General features: G+C 34.9%; 3 protein-coding genes and 1 pseudogene across 3 annotated transcripts; 1 reads left to right on the top strand and 3 right to left on the bottom strand.

The window, feature by feature from the left end:
• The first annotated feature begins 2,457 nt into the window (after positions 1–2,457).
• On the top strand, positions 2,458–3,000 carry LOC125836487 (uncharacterized). Its single transcript, XM_049515660.1, has 2 exons — positions 2,458–2,574; positions 2,682–3,000. The coding sequence occupies exons 1-2, from the start codon at positions 2,507–2,509 to the stop codon at positions 2,998–3,000; spliced, it is 387 nt and encodes a 128-aa protein (XP_049371617.1). The 5' UTR covers positions 2,458–2,506.
• An 800-nt stretch (positions 3,001–3,800) lies between these two features.
• On the bottom strand, positions 3,801–7,293 carry LOC125836486 (protein WVD2-like 7; annotated as a pseudogene).
• A 4,300-nt stretch (positions 7,294–11,593) lies between these two features.
• LOC125836602 (uncharacterized) lies at positions 11,594–12,842 on the bottom strand. Its single transcript, XM_049515793.1, has one exon. It carries the CDS (start codon positions 12,790–12,792, stop codon positions 11,653–11,655), a length of 1,140 nt encoding a protein of 379 aa, XP_049371750.1. The 5' UTR covers positions 12,793–12,842; the 3' UTR covers positions 11,594–11,652.
• A 1,840-nt stretch (positions 12,843–14,682) lies between these two features.
• On the bottom strand, positions 14,683–17,075 carry LOC125836485 (uncharacterized). The gene is made up of 6 exons (XM_049515658.1): positions 16,858–17,075; positions 16,689–16,762; positions 15,799–15,929; positions 15,660–15,709; positions 15,497–15,562; positions 14,683–14,926 (listed from the first exon to the last, which is right to left on the bottom strand). Exons 1-6 carry the CDS (start codon positions 17,073–17,075, stop codon positions 14,683–14,685), a joined length of 783 nt encoding a protein of 260 aa, XP_049371615.1.
• Between the last annotated feature and the right edge of the window lie 1,859 nt (positions 17,076–18,934).

The following is an 18,934-nucleotide window of genomic DNA, read 5'->3' as shown; positions in this document are numbered from 1 at the left end:
ATTCATGAATTGAACTTTTTCATTTTTACAAAATGGACCGAATTCGTTGGTTTTAATATTTTTCCTCGCCAATTAACGAAAGGATTCTGTCTATTTCTTATGAAGCACTTATATTATTCTTTTTGTAAGTTGTCACTTATAATTATGAACAATTGTAGCAAAAAAAAATTGTATTTAGCTATGAATTTTTTTCGTAGCAAATAGTTGAATTATTCACTACAAATTTTAAGTCGTCGCTATTTAACACCTTACATATTTTGTGACAATTGTTTTGTTGTCACTGAATCACAGATTGTTTAGAGACAATAAAATCTTTGTCACCAATTATTTATACTATTAGTGATGAAAATAAATATCATAATTAAAGTTAAATTCTTATAGCTAAAACTTATAATATTTAACTACGAATTCTAATTTGTCGATATTGTAACAACAAATTTTTTTAGATGAAATTTTTTTGGGTAAAAAAATCAATAAATTTTAAGACAAAATAATTTGTCATGAATTAGATACATTATTAGTGACGAAATAATGTGTCACCGATAACTTTAAATTCGTGACTAACACTACTTAACAAATGGCGCCAATTAATTTTTTGGTGGGAAACTTTAGTAGATGAAACTTTGCTACAGTTTTTTTGTTTCATCACTAAAAGTATGTGTCTCATATATTTAAGCACGAAAAGTAAATTTTGTCACTAAAAGCGAGCAATTAGTGACGAATTTGATGTCGTAGCTAATAATTTTGTAGCTATATATCATATTTGTTGTAGTGAAACTAGAGCTTGTATACCCTTTATACTAACGTACATACACGTGTCAAAATCTTATCCACCGACCTGATATTTATTAAATATCGGATCGACGGATAAGATTGTGCCATGTGTCCCTATTTAGTCTTTCGTTAGAGTGAAGGGCATATATGTTGTAGTTTTTGGATGACATGGGCACCAATGTCCCAAAACTATGACGGAGGGTATCTGCATACCATTTACGATAGTTCGAATATATATTTGTCATTTTCTCAATAATTAATGTTAAGACTAAACATGAAAATAACAATACTATGTTTTTCATTTTATATGCTAAACATAAAAATATGTTTTTAGTATAGTGAATAAGTAAAAATGACTAAAAGAGAAGTTAACTTTGGTAGCTAGAGATCTTAATTTAGATTTGGCAAGTATTGAAATGTGTAGTAGAATCTGAATCATACTTGCCACTTGGGATATGATTCTTTTTCCATATCCCCTTACATGATTTTCATTGTTGTGAGAGTAGATATTATTAAGTACATTGGAAAGAATAATATCAATTGAAGATTTTGCGTGTCTTATAAGTGTTACTAGCTAGACTAGGTCGTTGATACGATGTTTGCGTGCATCACAAAAATAGGGAAAGTAGAGAAAGAATGAAATAAGTGACCGGTATAAGATAACAAGATTAAAGACATTTTAATATATTTGATATATATTTAATTTACAGTCACAAGATTTAAAAGTCTTAAACTTTGTGACAAGTCAAAATTAGGCAAACAAATTGAAACGAAAGGAGTATATTACATTTTAACATGTTAATAAGTTATCTATTTTATTTTTCATGTTACTAATATATTCATTTTTTATTGGTTTGCAAGTAGTTTATCTTTTAGATACAAAAATAAATAAATTGATACTCCCTCTGTTCAACAATACTTGTCTAGTGTCTACTATTGATTTTATGCACTTCTTTAAAAATTATAAATAGAAGGGTAATTTTACTATATCACCCTTTGAATAAAATAAATACAATGTTTTAAGAAATGTAATAAAAAAAAACACTATAATTAATGATAAGGATAAATTAAGAACTATGTGTAAAATTATCCATTGATTTCATAAAGAGGACAAGTATTGTTGAAATCCCAAAATAGTATAGTAAACAACAATTATTGGACGGAGAGAGTAGTATTATTGTTCTCCAAACTTAAGACGAACCATTACAAATTTAAAATCACCCGTTTTAATGAGTAAATAAGGAAAGATTACTCCCTCTGTCCCTACTTACTTGTCCACTTTTCATTTTTTAGTTGTCCCTAATTACTTGTCCATTTTGACAAATCAAGAACAAACAACTTTTTTTTACCTATTATATCTCCAATTAATTATTTTGAAAAATGTAAAACTTCTTGAAAATCTTAAGTTTTTAATGCATCTATTTCATAATTAATAGGGGTAAAATGATTAACATATCAATAATTATTTTCTTAATAGATGTGTCAATTTAAAAGTGGATCAGATGAAGTCAATAGTTGCACATTTCCCATTGACTTGGGAAACACGTAAAATGACACGTAACATTTCCCATTATTAATCAATATGCACAAGTTTGACTAATAAATTCAACAATTCCCTTGCTTCCCATGCATCCTCCAAATCAAAAGTAGATCTACTCCTCCTATAAATAAACTATGGTTAATATTTTCCTAATCCAATCAACTCTTTGAGCTCACAAAAACATAGCCAACGATGAAGAGAGAGGATCGCCAACATGGTCTTGTTCAAACCTCCCTTTGGAGCCCCACACCCAACTCCAGGTACTTTTTTAGCTCGAACTATGTATACATATACTAAAATAATTAAAATGTAAACATTTTATCATTTTGGAATCTACTAACGATACATTTTGGTTCTGACTCCGCAGGTATGTTAACAAGTTGAATTCCCCTCCCACAGCAGGGTTGTTCACAAAGGCGTCACCAAAGCCCTGGAACCATTCCAAGTTCACAGGCAAGTGTGGCAGGTCTAAATGCACAATTTGCCATTTACAACCAGCTGGAAAGGCCAAGGGGACAAAAAAACTGAGGGGTTGTGACATTGTTACTAACTATAGATTGATGACTTGGAGGGTCACGGATACTAGGCCGCGCTTGACCTTTTCTGGATTCTCAGCTACTAGCTGCATATTGGACCATTTGGCTAATGATCACATGGATCTTGATGATGTTGATGATGATGAGTGATGAGCGGACAATAACAATTGTGATATATAGCTACAAAATTACTAGTTATGAGTCGTAACAAAAACTACATGATTTGTGTTTAAATACATTGAGGCACATACATGAGTGATGAGATTGCTCAATGGCAAGCCCAATTGGTTGTTGATTCCGGTTGCTCGCCATTTACAATAGAAGTTGAGGAGCTAAAGAGCGACTATTTGTAACGTGGAAGGTGTGTGGGGGAGGAATCAAAGGATCGAAAAAGAAGGAGATTGGTGTTTGGTGGGAAGGAGATTGGTGTTTGGTGGAAGAAATGTGATCTTAGTACATTGACTTGGTTTGTATTTACAGTCGAATAAACTGTTGTACTAAGATTTTCTTATGTTTATAATGATTTTATTGTTGTAAGCAAACAATTGTTCATATCAGAAATCATGTATAACCCGAGCATGTTCATGCCAGAACTAAATAAAGCAGGACAACCTTGCAGTTTGTGTTATATAGCACAAAAATGAGAAAAAACTGCAGTTTTTCGATTTTAAATTGTAAAGACTACTCACTGCAATATGATTTTGATATATTAGGCATGCACTTCTTTCTGATACTTAAATTGATATGGTTTGAATGTCACCCTGAAACTTTGTAAAGTTCTACTTTATGATGTACAAAGGAAGATACAATATGGAACAATGCTCACACTCGAAAACTTAGACTAGACTACAGGGTTCAACTTTTCATAAAACAAGTAACAGGAAATGGTGATTCCTTGCATATATAGCTTTAACACAAGTAAAGCTATGTTATTAATGTAATGAGAGACATTATACATCTATGACTCCAAATTGATGTTGTATATTTGGGGATGCGTTCTGATCACGAGACATTACTGTTGACAAGGTATGAGAATTTATCGGTTTTGGGCAATTCTTCTTTCCTGAATACTTGTAAGAGCAATTCTTGCCTGAATATGTAGAAGTTGGGTGTGACGCCAAGTCTTGCATTGTGCTGTTACGGGGATTTCTTCCAAGTTTTGGTGACTGAGGACGTTTAACTGGGGTCTGCACCAAACTAAACCATATGAACAACCGCCAAGAGAGTAGAGCATGGACAAAACCTAATCTATTCAAAATATGGATCCAGAAGGTACTTTTGGGGGAAAAAATGAGCATTAGACAGTTCATTGTTTAGACTTAAGACTATAAGAAATGAAAAATCCCGTAAGTTGATATAGTTAAAATCATCATGGCCATATATCATGACATGTTTTGACAATGGGAACAAAGTATTCTTTTAGGATTATCTGAATCGGTGATACAAGAAGTTATGGTAGTACCTTTTTTGTGTGATTTCTTGCTGTTTCTCTTTCCTTGTAAAACTTAGGCAGGGGACGAGCTCTGAAACAAAAGCTTTGTCGAAGTTTCCTGAGCTCCATTTCAGCTTTCTCCTGTGAGCAAAAGGGTATCCGTTCATATCAGGTTAATTTACTTACTGCTTGCAGTTGAAGAAGTCATGCCAAGGCATTAAAGAGTTAAGTTGTTGTAGAGACAATAAAGAAAGTTAGAAAAATTGGACAAGCCAATAAGGAAGCTCAGGAAGAACCTTTATTTTTGTTTGTAGCTGAACTTTCTGTACCTCTTTTGCATTGAATTTCTCCTCAAGCTTCTGAAGCAAATTTACAGGTGTAAGATGGCATTGGACTTCAGAAACACAAGGAGATAATCCTGATCTCGAAGATGCCAATACGTATAAAAAAAATGCCTTACTTGTTTCCTTCTTGCAGCTCTTTCTTCTGTCCTTAGTAGAAAAGGAGTCGATAAAGAGGGCGATTGTAGTTTGTTACGGCAGGCTGTTAAAGACTTGGAACAACTGCAGAACAGTACTAAGGTAAGAGAGATCCAGTGGCACAACAAACTGACAGAATTCTATAATCTGCATAGTGCAACTTGGATTCATGCCAATATAGGGCATACCTGGTGTATGATTGATTTATGAACCATTTCTTATTTTCGGTTGACAAACATTTGACTATGCAGTTTTGATTTCAATTTGCTTACTGTCTGATTATAGAACTATATTCTAGTAGAATCAACTTCTCCTCAACCCAAACTTCTACTATAAAGAGCATCTCAAATATTCCTGCTATGTTAGCTTTCATCCATTTAGATCATAATGGTAAAGTGCGTCTACGATTGCTAGAATGTCCTAATTAGCAGATTTACATGTTAACTCAATGCCCTTCTACCAAGTTGTTGTTGCCTTTTTACATGTAGCCATCTACTGTATGTAAACGTAAAATCCGAAGTTATTTTTTTGAAGATACTTACACAGATGACCATATATTCCATTTAGGACCGGTTGTTTGACTTCCTGAGGCTGATGGATGAATTGGTGTTTCCATCCTGTAAATTTGAAATAAAAGCGGACCAAGTTAATGGTTGTTGCTGTTTTCCGCTATGAAAAAACATGCAATATTTTGCAGTTGGAAAGCTTGATATGTCTTTTTACTATGATATAATAATACCTTCTATTTTCAGAAGAAGGGGTTGTCATGGGATGTTTGGCTGCACCATCTTAAGTTTCCTGCAGGTGAAAGAGAGACAAATTTTAGCAAGTCCAGCATAATATTTACGAGTTTATGTTTGGCGCAATAAAAGATTATTAGGTAATTACAAGTAAGTCTCTTTCATAAGCATTAATCAGATAAAAAGATAACTTACTTGCTATAACAAGTTAAACTTAAGTGATAATATGAGTAATACCTTAGATAAAGTTATTAGGAGGATTAGCACTTAGCAAATGAGAGATAAATAAGCAGAGGAAAGTAAGTACCACAGGAGTCTTTAGAGGAGTTATACACTTCTTCGCGGCATTGGGAGTGATCTTTGAACTTTCCTTCTTGAATGTGGGAGGGAGAGGAGGAGGCACCTTATCTGTCTCTTTGGAAGGAGTAAAATTCATCAATCTGCTCAAAGATTTCGAGGTTGATTTCTTTTCATTTGCGAACGCTGACGTGGGATTCTTTGTGATTAGAGTGAAATTGTTTTCTTTATTGACAAGACGAGAAATGTTATGCCTAGCTGGCGAAGGTGGAATTTTAGACTTTATAGAGTGAACTGATGATTTGAATGAAGAAAAAGCTGTTTTTTTCTTGCTCGTTGCAGATGTAACATCTTCGTCTTGCTTAGAGCTGGAACTCTGCTGGATCGATGAAAAAAATCAGTCTCCATACACTAGCATATTAATCTAGATCAATCAATCAGTTAATCAAACCATCAATTAATCAACTTCTCAATCTACTCTATATCTAATCCTCTCTACTAGAATCCATTTCATTCAGGTTAGACTCACACATTCAAGTTACTATTAACCAGACTAAAAAATTCTTGACACAATTTAATATGAGTGTAACTGTTGGGCAATGCCATCATCTTGCCTATGGCGAAGTCAAGTGATGGGCCGATATGGCCAGGGTCAGAGTCATGATCGAACATGATGCTTGCTTAATGAGTTTAGTTAAGAACTAAAGATTCACGTCATTTCTATCAGCTATAACGTTTGGCACGATGGTGATCATTTGATCCTAGCTGTAACAATAACATAGTACAACCTAGAATAGCAATTCAAGTAAAAACCATAGGAGTGAGTAGAACATATTTACCTTCAGCAAAGGTTTCTCTGTATGAGATGTTTCGCTAAGCTCTGATCCTGAAAATGTTTCTTGGGGTTGTTTCAATGAAGCTACACGCGCTAAAGACGTGACATTTTCTTTCTCCTTCACATCAGCAACTCCTTCCATTGAACTATTGACATTGGGATCCACTGCTAGAGTATCTTGTTGGGTATTTTCTTGTTCAAGCAAAGCCGCTGCCTTTTGGGCAGCAATTTTCTTGTAATGAGCTTCAAAGAAAGCTTTTTTCTGAGCAACAGAACCTGGTTGAGCATACCTCTCTGCTTCCTCAACATAACGCTTGTGAGGGAATGTAGACCATTTATCCCATGCCAATGACTCCGTCGTAAATCTCCCAAAAGAAATAGACTCCCCTAGAGCATGCATGTGGTTGCCCTGAATTTACAAGAAGAAAAAATAATTATCATAGTTCAGGATTCAGGGTTCGTGTGTTTACTTGTTTATATTTTGAATTGTCATGAAAATTCTAGCTCAGGTGCCCGGCCACCAAATAGGAGACTATAGAAAAACAAAGTAATAATACCTGTTTAGCTTCATTGGGTGGTAATGCAGAAGCATAAGAGAAGGCATGCATAAGACAAGCTGAATCTCCCATTACAGGACAAACAACAAAACAACCTGAAACAGTACTATAAAATGTTACTAGAAAAAATTACTAGGATTATTGTTCTGTTGTTGTTGTTGTTTTTCTCCCTTAATAATTATAGCATGTAATTTTTTTTCTCACACACACTTTTTATGGGTCTCTGAGCGTTTAAATTTGAAATTCAAATGGAAAAAAGTGTAAAAGAGGAACGTTGTTTAAAGGTGTAGGCCCCCTGCTTGCTGAGGCAAAAAGGAAAAAAGTGAATTCTGCTTGCTTGACCAAGACAGAAAGTTGAGGTCTTTTTCAGTAGAAGGTGGGGCCTTATCGTTCATACTTCAAACTTCAAAGTTTAGATTGGTTGGGACAATTTCTAGTGGCAGATGGTTTTCGTATTATGTTGCTCACGTTCATGAATGTTACATTGTAACAAAATGTATATATTATTGTTTCGTTTGCTGGATTATATTACGAGTAACAAGACATTTTATGTGAGTGTTTAGTAGATTTGTAATCATCATATTAAAGGAGTGCGCTTCTATGTGAAGCTCATATTTCACAGCAAGCAGAAGAAAACGTAAGGTTATGCCTTTTTGTTTCTCAAATGTCATGTGATTTGCAACAACAAATGCAACTGGCTGAACCACCAGTTGTTATAATGTCATATTTTCAAGTGAAAAACAGTAGCAACAGCATAGCATAGGAAAGCATCTGAAATTTACCAAAAAAGAAAGAGCCATATCAAATGGCTGGACCCAAACAAATGCTATTATTAGCAACTACTATAGTTCAATTGCTATTTTTTCACATGCTAGCAACATTCTAATTTGTACTTTCAAAATTCTAGACAGTGCAGTGACTGATCAGCTATATGTTGGTCGATGTGCAGAATCATTAGAAATAGTTTCAAGAATTTCTGTTTGCAAATAATAATAATAAAGGAAGAAAGCATATGCCAAGCTGTATTACTTCGCATTGAATTAAGAAATAAGCTGTTAAAATTGCTGGATATGGAGGATTCATAGAGGATTTCTGTTCAATAAGTAAAAAAGAGGCAATGATATGAGAATACAAGTCACCAAATTTGTTCTCAGATCTTCTTTATTTCCCTTTCTTGTTTCTCAATGATCGATTTCAGAAGTTAATAGTACAATTTTGAAACAAAATTAATGACCCATGAGAAATTAGTATCTTCCTTGCCATATTCATTGTTTTTGTCTATCGTCTCATCAATCTTGTCGTCGTAACATCTACACGCCTCATATTGAACAAGGCATCACAAAACCATGTCCATTTGTATCTCGTGATGTTTCAACAGTTCAGAGTTGCTTAACCTGCACATTTGCATCTCATACATCAGACTGTGCAGTAGTTCTCTTTTCCTTGTAATCCTTGCCTCATCTTTTTCAGTCCTTTATTGCCTCATTGCAACAACTACAGTAACAGAAACCAAACAGAGATTGAAAAGTTGCAAAACTTCATGCAATGGAATGGATATTTTAACAATCCAACGGGAAATGGAGTTGGAAACACTGTATGTCATATGCAAGTTCCATTGAATCCTTTGTTTCAACTGGAATTCTACTTTTGGGTGTTGTAGCTTCACTGGATACATCAAATCCACATTGTTTATAACATGCCACAAATTCGACTGCCCTTACAGCACTGATCAGTTTAGAGGCGGGTCACTGTCCTGCCACTTTGTGCATGTGCGAAGATTGTCTCCCAACCATAAGTACTGTAAATCATCCAGTTACCGTTAGTATATTCCTGGTGTGTTTAATAATCCCTTTTCTTCTGGGAGGATTCCTGCTTAGTCCATGTTTCTTTAGAGTTTTGTTGCTCCCTAGATGGTAGAGGTAGTCCCACAAAAAATGCCAGTCTTATGTAAGTCATCGAACAATAACCTAGAATGAAACCAAATAGATGAAATGACCAAAAAAAGCAAATGAGACTCCATCCTGAAGACACAAGTGCTTTTATAACCTCACCCCATAATTCCAATAGGTTCAGCAGATATGATTCCCACGTGTCGCCTCCCAAATATGACCTGATCCACAAGCACAAAAGAAGTGGAGAAATTTGAGTATTATAAGAACTCTTCAAAGACTAGATAAAGCTATATATAATAGTTTATCCTTGGTAACTGATTGAATGATAGCTCGCATAGCTTCATTTGAGCGCTATTATACAAATAGCCCAGTAATATTAGAACAGGATGATGAATTTTCCATTATGAAACAGCAGAAGTACTAATAAATCATCTAGGCATGGTGAAAACTAAATATTCATCTTAGTTACCTTCTCACCACCAACTAATCTGATCGTACTATCAACAGCTGGGCTACATATTTTCAAATACCCAGCTGACAAAATGTACACATCACTATTTTCGAACTCCACCTCTACCTGGAGAATATTCACCAGAGTAGACGACATGTCAGCCCAAGTTCTACAATAACAGAAGCACATAGTAAGCAAGCTTCCATATTCTAAGAGTTGAAGTGAAAATGCATAGAACACCTACCATTAGAGACTAAATTAGAGTAGATATCGGAGAATTTATCAAAAGAGCAGCATAATAGCTTTGACGTTTTAAATAACAGGCAAACCGGTATCAACATTGTGTACTTAAACTGACATCTTTGGTCCATTTAATATGGTTAATGATTATTTTTTTTTGATAAAGGGTTAATGAATTTTCTTGAGTATAATAGCATTCTTTCTATAGCAACACAATTACATAAAAAGGAAATTATTTTTGAAAAGCTCCAATCAGTTCAGAGAGTTGCCTAGTTATCAATTTTAAACCAAAAAAGTGTCTGGTAATTCAGGTTATACTTGAAACAGGCAAGATTAGAAGAAAATATAATTTTCAGTAAAATACACAACGATGGCCTGAAGGTTCACATGCCTCAAACATAAGCATATAATGCTAATAAGAGTGAAAGTTAAGCGACTTACTAAATTCATATGAAAAAAAGTGAAGTGGTGATTTACTGTGGGGTACATTTGTAAGCAATCAGCCCAATTTTTTTCTCGAGTCTTTAGAGACTTAAACAACTTACTCCTTAAGTTGAAATCCAAAGCCCAACATTAGTTTTCCAATGTCCATATTTTACTTTCCAAAGTAATCTAAATTCCTCATACAAGCATAATCACCATAAGCTTTTGTGTTAATCATCCAACGAAAAAAAGAAGAAAGCAAAGTTACTTTCTCGAGAAGAAGTATCATCAGTGTTCTATTTTAATATAATATCTATTGATTTTGCTGTAGCAATTGCACACGTCTAAGACATTGCAGTAATTCTCACTGCTCACAGATTTACTAGATTGACAGAAAGCAGATATATAGAAGTTAATACTACTGTTATTAAACACCCAGTAACTATTTTTTGGGTAAATTATTTTCAAGTGGAAGCTTTATAGTAAGTTTCGGTTAACCAAGTTATGAGTTGGCATAAACTTTAAACTAAAAGCAGGTCTCAAATGATTTTATTACAAAATATTAGGTATGATACTTTCAATATGCACACTTGTATGAATTATTTTTCTTAAGGGATTATCATTAGCTATTTGATTGTCCAGGTATGAGCTGATAACTCCAGCTAATATAGTTCTTGACAGTACACCAATTCATTCATTGGTCTTTGAGGCAACAGAATCAGCTCTCAAACTGCTATGAAGTCCATTTCCAGCAGTTTTTATCTTTGAAAGGAAATTACTGCTCTAATTAGACAAATACTAGTTAACTCCATCAAAATGATGCTGAGGAAAAGATAAGAACTTGAAGTTTTCTACACCATAAGCAAAGCTTAAAGTTAAAGGATCCCAACAATTCTACATTTTGGGTACTCAAAACTCCAAGAAAAGACATGGATAAACTTTGCAAACAATAAAAGGGCATTCCAGAGCACTAAGCTTCTGCTACTGGTCAGACGGAGGCAACTTGACCAGTTAAGCCAAGGTTCCCCTTCCAATAAACTCAGCAAATCCACAGAAATTTAATCTTGGTATTCATATATAAAGTTTTATCTTTTTTCTCTGAGTTCATTTGATTTCAATAGTAGAAAGAATAAAAGGAACATATAGGAGGAGAAAATCAATAGAAAGACACGTACAAACTTAGGAGAGTGAAGAGCAAATCTGGTGAGCTGTGGGCAATTTGCAGCAGTCCGTAAGCTTCGTATAGCTCCCCTTTAAAAAAAAAAAAGGTAATTTGCCTACAACCACTTGCACAATAGAATATCATTTGTATTGACTATACTTCAAAACAACAATCAAACATCCCCAGCAAATCAATGATACATATATTATCTACTTTTTGTCAATGAAAATTGAAGGATTTCCATAACAAACAGAGTCAAATGATAATGGGAAAAGCCTCTGTTGGGACATGTGTTCAAAAGGGAAATCCTCTGTACAATTGTTTCTTGGAGGATTCTGCCAACCTTCTAACACGTTTAACTCCTGTATAGTACTCCATCAATTCATGAGCCACATCTTCTGGATGGCAATTTATAAAGGCCTTGATGAACCGCTTTTCTGTCATTCTCATTGCTCTTAACAATGAAGGACCTTTCACTCGAGGAACCAGACCCATATCATCTAGCTTTGCCCCTAATAAATACCTTGGCTTTATGGCAGTCTCCAAATTCAGGAACAGCAAACACGGGTTATCTTGAACCAAATTTGCAGAAAGCTTCATTGTACCCAATATATAAGTCATGTTTCTCTGAACCTTATCAACAGACAATGTTAACAAAAATGGAGACCTTCCAAAAAGCCTAAAGACTTCATCTTCAGAAAACCCATGTTTCTCCAAATTAGCCACCTTCTGACGGATAGTCTCGGACCGCGAAATAGCAAACAACGCAACCACATGTTTATACATTGTAGTACCCTTTTCCACACCGGTTCTTCGAATAAAATCCATCTTCTCATCATCCAAAGAGGTTCTTGGTATCAGAGTTGGTCGAGCTAAAAGCATGGAAACTAACTCACTTCTGCTAAGACCCAATTGTTCATAAAATGCAACAATTGGTTTAATCTGCTTATGGAAGTCATAAGTAAGCAAAGACGGATTTCGAACAATGGCCTTAAGAAGAATTTCTTTAGTACCAAACAAAGTCTGGAAAAACTCAAGGCGTTCTTCCAAGCAACGATTAATCCGACAATCAAGGAAACGAGGACGGCAATTAATAATCCTGGTGAGATCAGAGGATGGTAAACCTAACTCACTAAGTATTTTGAGCTTTGAGTCAAGTAGTTTGAGTTCCATTCTTTGCAAAGACGGGCGTCGCTGAAAAATCTTGGAAATGTCATCGTCAGTGCAACCCCATTGCTTAAACAAATCTGCTGAGTCTTTGGGAGTACTACTGAGTTCTTCTTCAGTTTGGTCTTCTGGAGATTTTTCAGGAGAAGGCAAGACAGCAGCTACAGTGAGGAATCTGAATGTGTTAGGGTTTAAAGGATTTAGGGTTTTAGAATTGAAAAACAAGAAACGGAATTGGGTAAAAACATTGAACTTAGCTGCTTTCATTATTAGGGCAAAACAGAGCAAAAATGAAATCTGTAAGATTTTTGGTCAGAATGGAGGAGACGATGTACGTTCGGTATGAATTGGGCCGGGTACCCGATATAGTTGTTTTGGACAAAGTGCACAAACAGCCTATTTCAAGCCCCTATTTCAGACATAGCCAAAGTTCCTATATTATTGCAAGTTTAGCCGCTTTCAAATAAACTTCAGTTGGGCCGAGTCTGAAGTTCAGACATAGGCAAGTGTGTTTACAACATCAACGTATCTAGTGAAATCCACAAAGGGTATGTGGAGGATAGAATGTACACAACCCTTACCACTACCTCATGGAGATAGAGAGGTTATTTTCAAAAGATTTTCGGCTCGAGTACAACAAATCCAAACAATGTAGAAACATAGTAACTACAAAGTGAACAACAAAGTAGTAGGATAATCGAAACACAACAACCAACTGACAATGTGAGATGTCTAAAGTAAGAACTACAATAATACGATTAGTACAAAGTAAAGCAGTGCAGAACATATATGCAAGGTGTGAATCACCTAAACACATGAACAAGTGCTATTAGGTACCAAAAGGCTAGTAATAAGACAACTCTTAACTACCTACTAACTTTCTACCCTTATCCACGACCAAGGCCATGTTTAAGATGCGTCATATCATGTCTAATCACCTCTACTCAATACTTCTTTGGATATGTAGGTGTGTTTACTTTTCAATACTAGCATGTATTTATTAAGCTTCTCATTTTTCCTAGGGAGGTAATTGAATGTGTTGAAAACATGTTGGATCATTTTGTTCATAGGATGAAAACTCTCTCATATGAGAGTGAAAAAGAAAAAAATGACTCATAAGTTAGCAAGATATTCAATTGTGAGTTTACTCTTATTGTGATCTCACATGTTATTTTTGCTCAAGTAGTACTCTTTTACAGTTCTCCAAGAAAAATCATTTCTTTCGCGGAAAGTTTAGTAAACACTTTAGCTGGATTGTTCTAAGTTTTGGATTATCAATATGTATTTTATATTCCTAATTATATCCTTTATCTTTGTTTCTTTTATCCTTTAGTGAATATTGGCATGCAGAATGTTTTGTTCGTTAGGTGAGATTATACTGGATATATATGTTGTTGTTGTAAAATGTTTTGTTCTTTTTAGGTGGTTAGGATCTGATTTCATTTGTGCATAATGTAGTCAGATAATTGTGTTTCATTAAGATGGAACCCGCTAATATGTCCAACGTTCCTGCTGCAATGATGAGAGGTTATTCCACCTGGAACAAAAGGATCAAACCTTCCACACCCCAAATTTACAGGTTGTACTTTTTCCATTAGTCCACAAGAATCAGACACCATGCAAGCATGTTTCATGAAATGCACCATAACCAAAAGAATTCCCAAGATCTTTGGCGAACTCTCTGTGCATACAAAGTTCATTGTTCGTGGATGAATCTAATTTAAAAAGTTGAAAAAGAGAGAGGATACTTTACATTATTTCTTATGTATTGTCTTGCATATCACAGGTCCACTATAATTCTCGACGTTAATCCATAGTCGCAGCTAATGTCATTTGGGTTTTACTTATTAACACTCATTACCATAAGATGAGTAAAAAATTCTGCAGCAGCTTAGGGTTTTTATTCACTTTTTGACTCTGAAGTCACTTGAGCCTACCAGTAATATCATAGGTACTGAAGCGAAATGAATAAGCAGCCAGAAGGGGTAGTTTCTAGTAGGGAAGTTTAACTTATTGAAATTACTGGTCTCTGTAAAATATTTTTATGTTCCATGTCCTCTAACACAAATGTTGTTAATGGCTGTTGATGACATGGCCCTCAAATTCGCTCTAGCTAGAGCAAGAGCATTCCTCTACTGCTCATCAGAGCGTCATGTCCTAAATGTCTCCTCGTGAATACTCCTCTCTCTGCAGTTGCAATGCCCAGGCAGCATCCTCATCCTGGCTTGGTGGTAATTCTATACTTGTCCTTAAACTAATATCTCCGTTTCTTGCTGGATTTTGATGCTGACCTTCTTTACTATTTAAATCTCCAGCTTCTTGTCTTGATTCTACTTCTTTTGGAAATAGTAGTTGAATTGTATTCCAAAGGACTGTGTTCACAGTGCAAGATCCTCCATTGCTGCAAAAATCATGTGTTACGATCACACATCAATTCTAAAAAGTTCTGAAATTTCGCAAACCTACAACAACATACTCAATGTGATCGCACAAGAAGGTTTTGGGGAGGGTAAGATGTATGCAAACCTTACACTACCTTTTTCTGGGTAGAGAGGTTGTTTCGGATAGACCCTCAAAGTTTGGCAAACCTCACATAAATAATTAGAGGTGTCATCTCTCTGTACATGTAACCTTTTAACTTATAAGGCTAATCATTATTTTCTTATCAAATAAAATCTACCCCTCCAGCTTTATAAAAGTATTCAGAAATGCTAATATTATACTCACTCTATTTCAATTTATTTGTCTGGTTTTGACTTGATACGGAATTTAAGAAGGTAAAGAAGATTTTGAATCTTTTAGTCTTAACAAAAGGTACGTAGAATATACCAAAATGTCCTTTAATGTTGTAGTCTTAAACATTCACATAGAAAATTAAAATTAAAGAGTTCCCAAAAAAAGAAAGAGGACATTCGTTTTGAAATGGACTAAAAGGGAAAGTAATACAAACAAATTGAAACGGAGGGAGTACCTGATAAGCTGTCTGCACTTGGGGCATCGCGTCCCACATATGTCTGCAGCAGATTGCAAACACTTTCTACAGAAACTATTATAGACAAATAAATCAGAACATATAATTGGAAATTTCTTCTGAGTATTGTTGTATGAATCTGAGTTGATGTGAATGCCAATACCTGTGTCCACAAGGAGTGGTACTCGGTTCAAAACATATCTCCAAACAGATCTGCAAATACAATTGAACAACTCGAAGTTGAAACTGGAAATGTCAATAAAAAGGCATCAGGATCCAAGACTGGACACTAAAACTCTTACGGCACAAGAAAGTTCTTCACGAAGTGGATCCATGCACAGAATGGCTGAACCAGAAGAGGAAACACAGGAGTCCTGTTCTTCTGATGCTTCAACTCCTTCTCCAGTGAATCTTTGCTCTTTCTTTTCAATTTCTGCTCAAAAGTGAAATGAAATTATTTTACTACTTATAGCTTTGTAAACATGTTGAGATTAAGATTCTCATTGGATTTTGGCCCTGGCTTCTATTACAGAACCTTAAATGAAATTTTAGTATTAGAGAACCTTAAAAGTTTGTCTCAAATGGTTGAGGCTCAGAATGGAACAGTTCCAAAATTGAACAAAATGAATATTAAGAATTCATACAAAAGCCTCGCCCTATCAATATAGTCCCAGTTATCCCAGCAAGCCACCAACTAATTTGGGGAAGCAAAGTAGTACTCCAATGTCTCAACGTATGTGACAGGCTTTCTTTTTTAATCTTTCTAAAAAGAATGTCCTCTTTTTACTTTTAATGAAATAATTTATAGTCACACGAATAGTCGAGCAGTGTTTAACACCATACATTTCAGAGGGCTCTTTTTTCTTAAATTTTATGTCAAATCAAAAGGTGTCGTGTAAATTGGGATGGAGTGAAGTAGTAGACTACTGGTTGTAACCATCTTGGGTTGTGGTGCACTGGTGAGATTGCTTCACCCTTAATCAGAAGTCTCGGGTTCAAACCCTGGGTATGGAGAAAATTCTGGAGCGCCACCCCCGAATGGGACCTGCAGAGCGCGATCCAGATTTAATCGGAGCTCCAATGTGGGTTCTAGACAACGGGTGGGAAACCAAAAAAAAAAAAGACTACTGGTTGTACATATTGGCAAATCATAACACCAAAGAATTTAGATTTGACCAAAAATAAAGGGAACCTGTTTTTGCAGTGTCATCATCATCAAGATCAACAACAGCAATGCCTACGGAAGCAGGGCTTGTCCTTCGTTTCCTATAAAGATCAAAAGTTTATGAATTTCCAATTACCCTCATAAAAGAATTGCGGAGAATTTAATCAAATCAAGTTCAATTCGACAGCACAATTACCTTCTGGAATTCGTAGGTGGAGTCACAAAATGCTGCAAGCCAGTAAGTTTCTTTTGTTTATGCTGTCGATCAGGAGTTTCTTCCACACCAAAACTAGCTATCAGAAGTGCCTCTTCGTCCCAACCCGCCATTGCAGCCATTGATTTGAATCTTGGGCTGAACAACTCCTCGCGTTTTTCTCCATTAACAGGACTCTTCTTCAACTCTTCATTCACCATTCTGTATTGAGATTCCCCTGTTTCTTTGAGGAACCTAACTTTGATTGCTCAGATTTGTAAGTAAATATTTATTTCAAATGAATTTATTTTGAAGTGTATTTACAAAGCCAAATGTTTAGTGTGTTGGAGAAGTTTTTTCTTACTAGGAAAGTTGGCAACTGAAAGAGAAGTATTGGCATTTTGAAAGTCCTTTGTGAGGACAACTTCTTTTGGTTAGTTTCATCTTTCTTTAAATAGCTTTCAATTCCATCTTTCAAATGCAATGAATAACAGCAAGAAAATAATACTCTCTTTTTTTTTTCTGGCCTCTCGGCCCCTCTCTCTCTTTTAAACTTGGATTAATTACAAAATTTGACTTTGTTCTTTTTTATTTCGCCACTAATAACTTGCTTGTTGATACTCCCTTTTTTCTAATAAATTGTTCAATTTTTTCTTTTTTTAGTTATCCTTAATTACTGACAAATCAGAAAAGAATTTTTTTTTTTTATCACTTGTCTATTAATACTCCCTCCATCCAATAATAATTATTCACTATACTATTTTGGGATGTCCAATAATATTTGAGCACTTTATGAAATCAATGGATAATTTTATAATTAGTTTCTAATTTACTCTTATCATTAATTATAGTTTTTTCTTTATTACATTTTTTTAGACATTGTATTTATTATACTCCATTTGTCCCTAATTACTTGTCCATTTTTTAATTGACACATATTAAGAATACAATGATTGACATAGTGAGTTTACCATTTTACCCCTATTAATTATGAAGTGGATGAATTAAAAACTTAAGATTTTTATTAAGTTCGACATTTTTCAAAGTAATTAATTGAGGGTATAATAGGTAAAAAGAATTTGTCCTTTCTTGATTTGTCAAAATGGACAAGTAATTAGGGACAACTAAAAAAGGAAAAATAGACAAGTAATTAGGGACAGAGGGAGTATTTCAAAGGGTGATATAGTAAAAATACTCTTCTATTTATAGTTTCTTAAGAAGTGTGCAAAGTCAAAAGTGGACAATTATTGTTGGATAGGAGTAGTATATTGTTCTTCAACCATTGTGGATAGTAGAAAATATATTTTCTTTTTGTGAGAATAGGGAGGCACAAAAAATCTATCTTCTAATTCTTCCGTCTATACTTAGTTATGATGGGTTTTCTTTTTAATCTTTGTTACACTAGAAGAGCTTGTTGAATCTTGAGAATCTTTAAGAACAATGTTTAACACGTCTAATGAAGTATTTTCCGTAAGATTTTCGTCAGTTTTAGTCTTGCCGTATTTAATACACGTGACCTTAGATTATATAAAAAATAAATGAGTTTAGTCCTCAATACATGCAAATTATGACCTCCCTAACTAACTCGTAAGCTATCCAAACTAGAGTTCTCAAAGGCTTGAGTAGTTATGTCGTGCCATGAAGTCATTTTCATGTTCAATTTTAGAAATTCAATACTTGCATAATCACGAACCTATCGTGCTATATGACAAAAAAGTTAGTCATAGCACGCGACATTTTGCAAGATTGAGTACTTTAATTTCCAACTAAACATGGTTCGTGAGGGGTGGAGGGTTGTGGGGTTAGGGGTGAAGGCAGGGACGGAGCTAAGTGGGGGTTCGGACGAACCCAACAGCTTTTCCGTAGACCTTGTATTTGTACTAGAAAATTAAGTAAATATATATGTATTAACTTGTGAACCCCTAACAAAACTGTTGACAACTCAATGCTTAAGGAAATGGAAGAAAATTTAGAACCCCCAAACAGCTAATATTGGCTCCGCCCCTGAGTGAAGATGGAGTGATTGTAGATATATCGAGTGTTGCATCTGGCATGTGGAGGTAATAAGCAAATTTCTATG

This window comes from Solanum verrucosum, unplaced genomic scaffold (genome assembly GCF_900185275.1).
Source record: "Solanum verrucosum unplaced genomic scaffold, falcon-dt-bn FXZP01000278.1, whole genome shotgun sequence".
NCBI lineage: Eukaryota > Viridiplantae > Streptophyta > Magnoliopsida > Solanales > Solanaceae > Solanum > Solanum verrucosum.
This window is presented reverse-complemented; position numbering and strand designations above follow the sequence as displayed.

Coding starts and splice junctions, on each gene's coding strand:
- LOC125836487 (XM_049515660.1), top strand. CDS start 2,507: ATGAAGAGAGAGGATCGCCAACATGGTCTTGTTCAAACCTCCCTTTGG. Junction 2,575..2,681: donor AGCCCCACACCCAACTCCAG/GTACTTTTTTAG, acceptor CTGACTCCGCAG/GTATGTTAACAAGTTGAATT.
- LOC125836602 (XM_049515793.1), bottom strand. CDS start 12,792: ATGAAAGCAGCTAAGTTCAATGTTTTTACCCAATTCCGTTTCTTGTTT.
- LOC125836485 (XM_049515658.1), bottom strand. CDS start 17,075: ATGGTGAATGAAGAGTTGAAGAAGAGTCCTGTTAATGGAGAAAAACGC. Junction 15,930..16,688: donor TGATGACACTGCAAAAACAG/GTTCCCTTTATT, acceptor ACTTTTGAGCAG/AAATTGAAAAGAAAGAGCAA. Junction 15,563..15,659: donor ACCACTCCTTGTGGACACAG/GTATTGGCATTC, acceptor TAGTTTCTGTAG/AAAGTGTTTGCAATCTGCTG.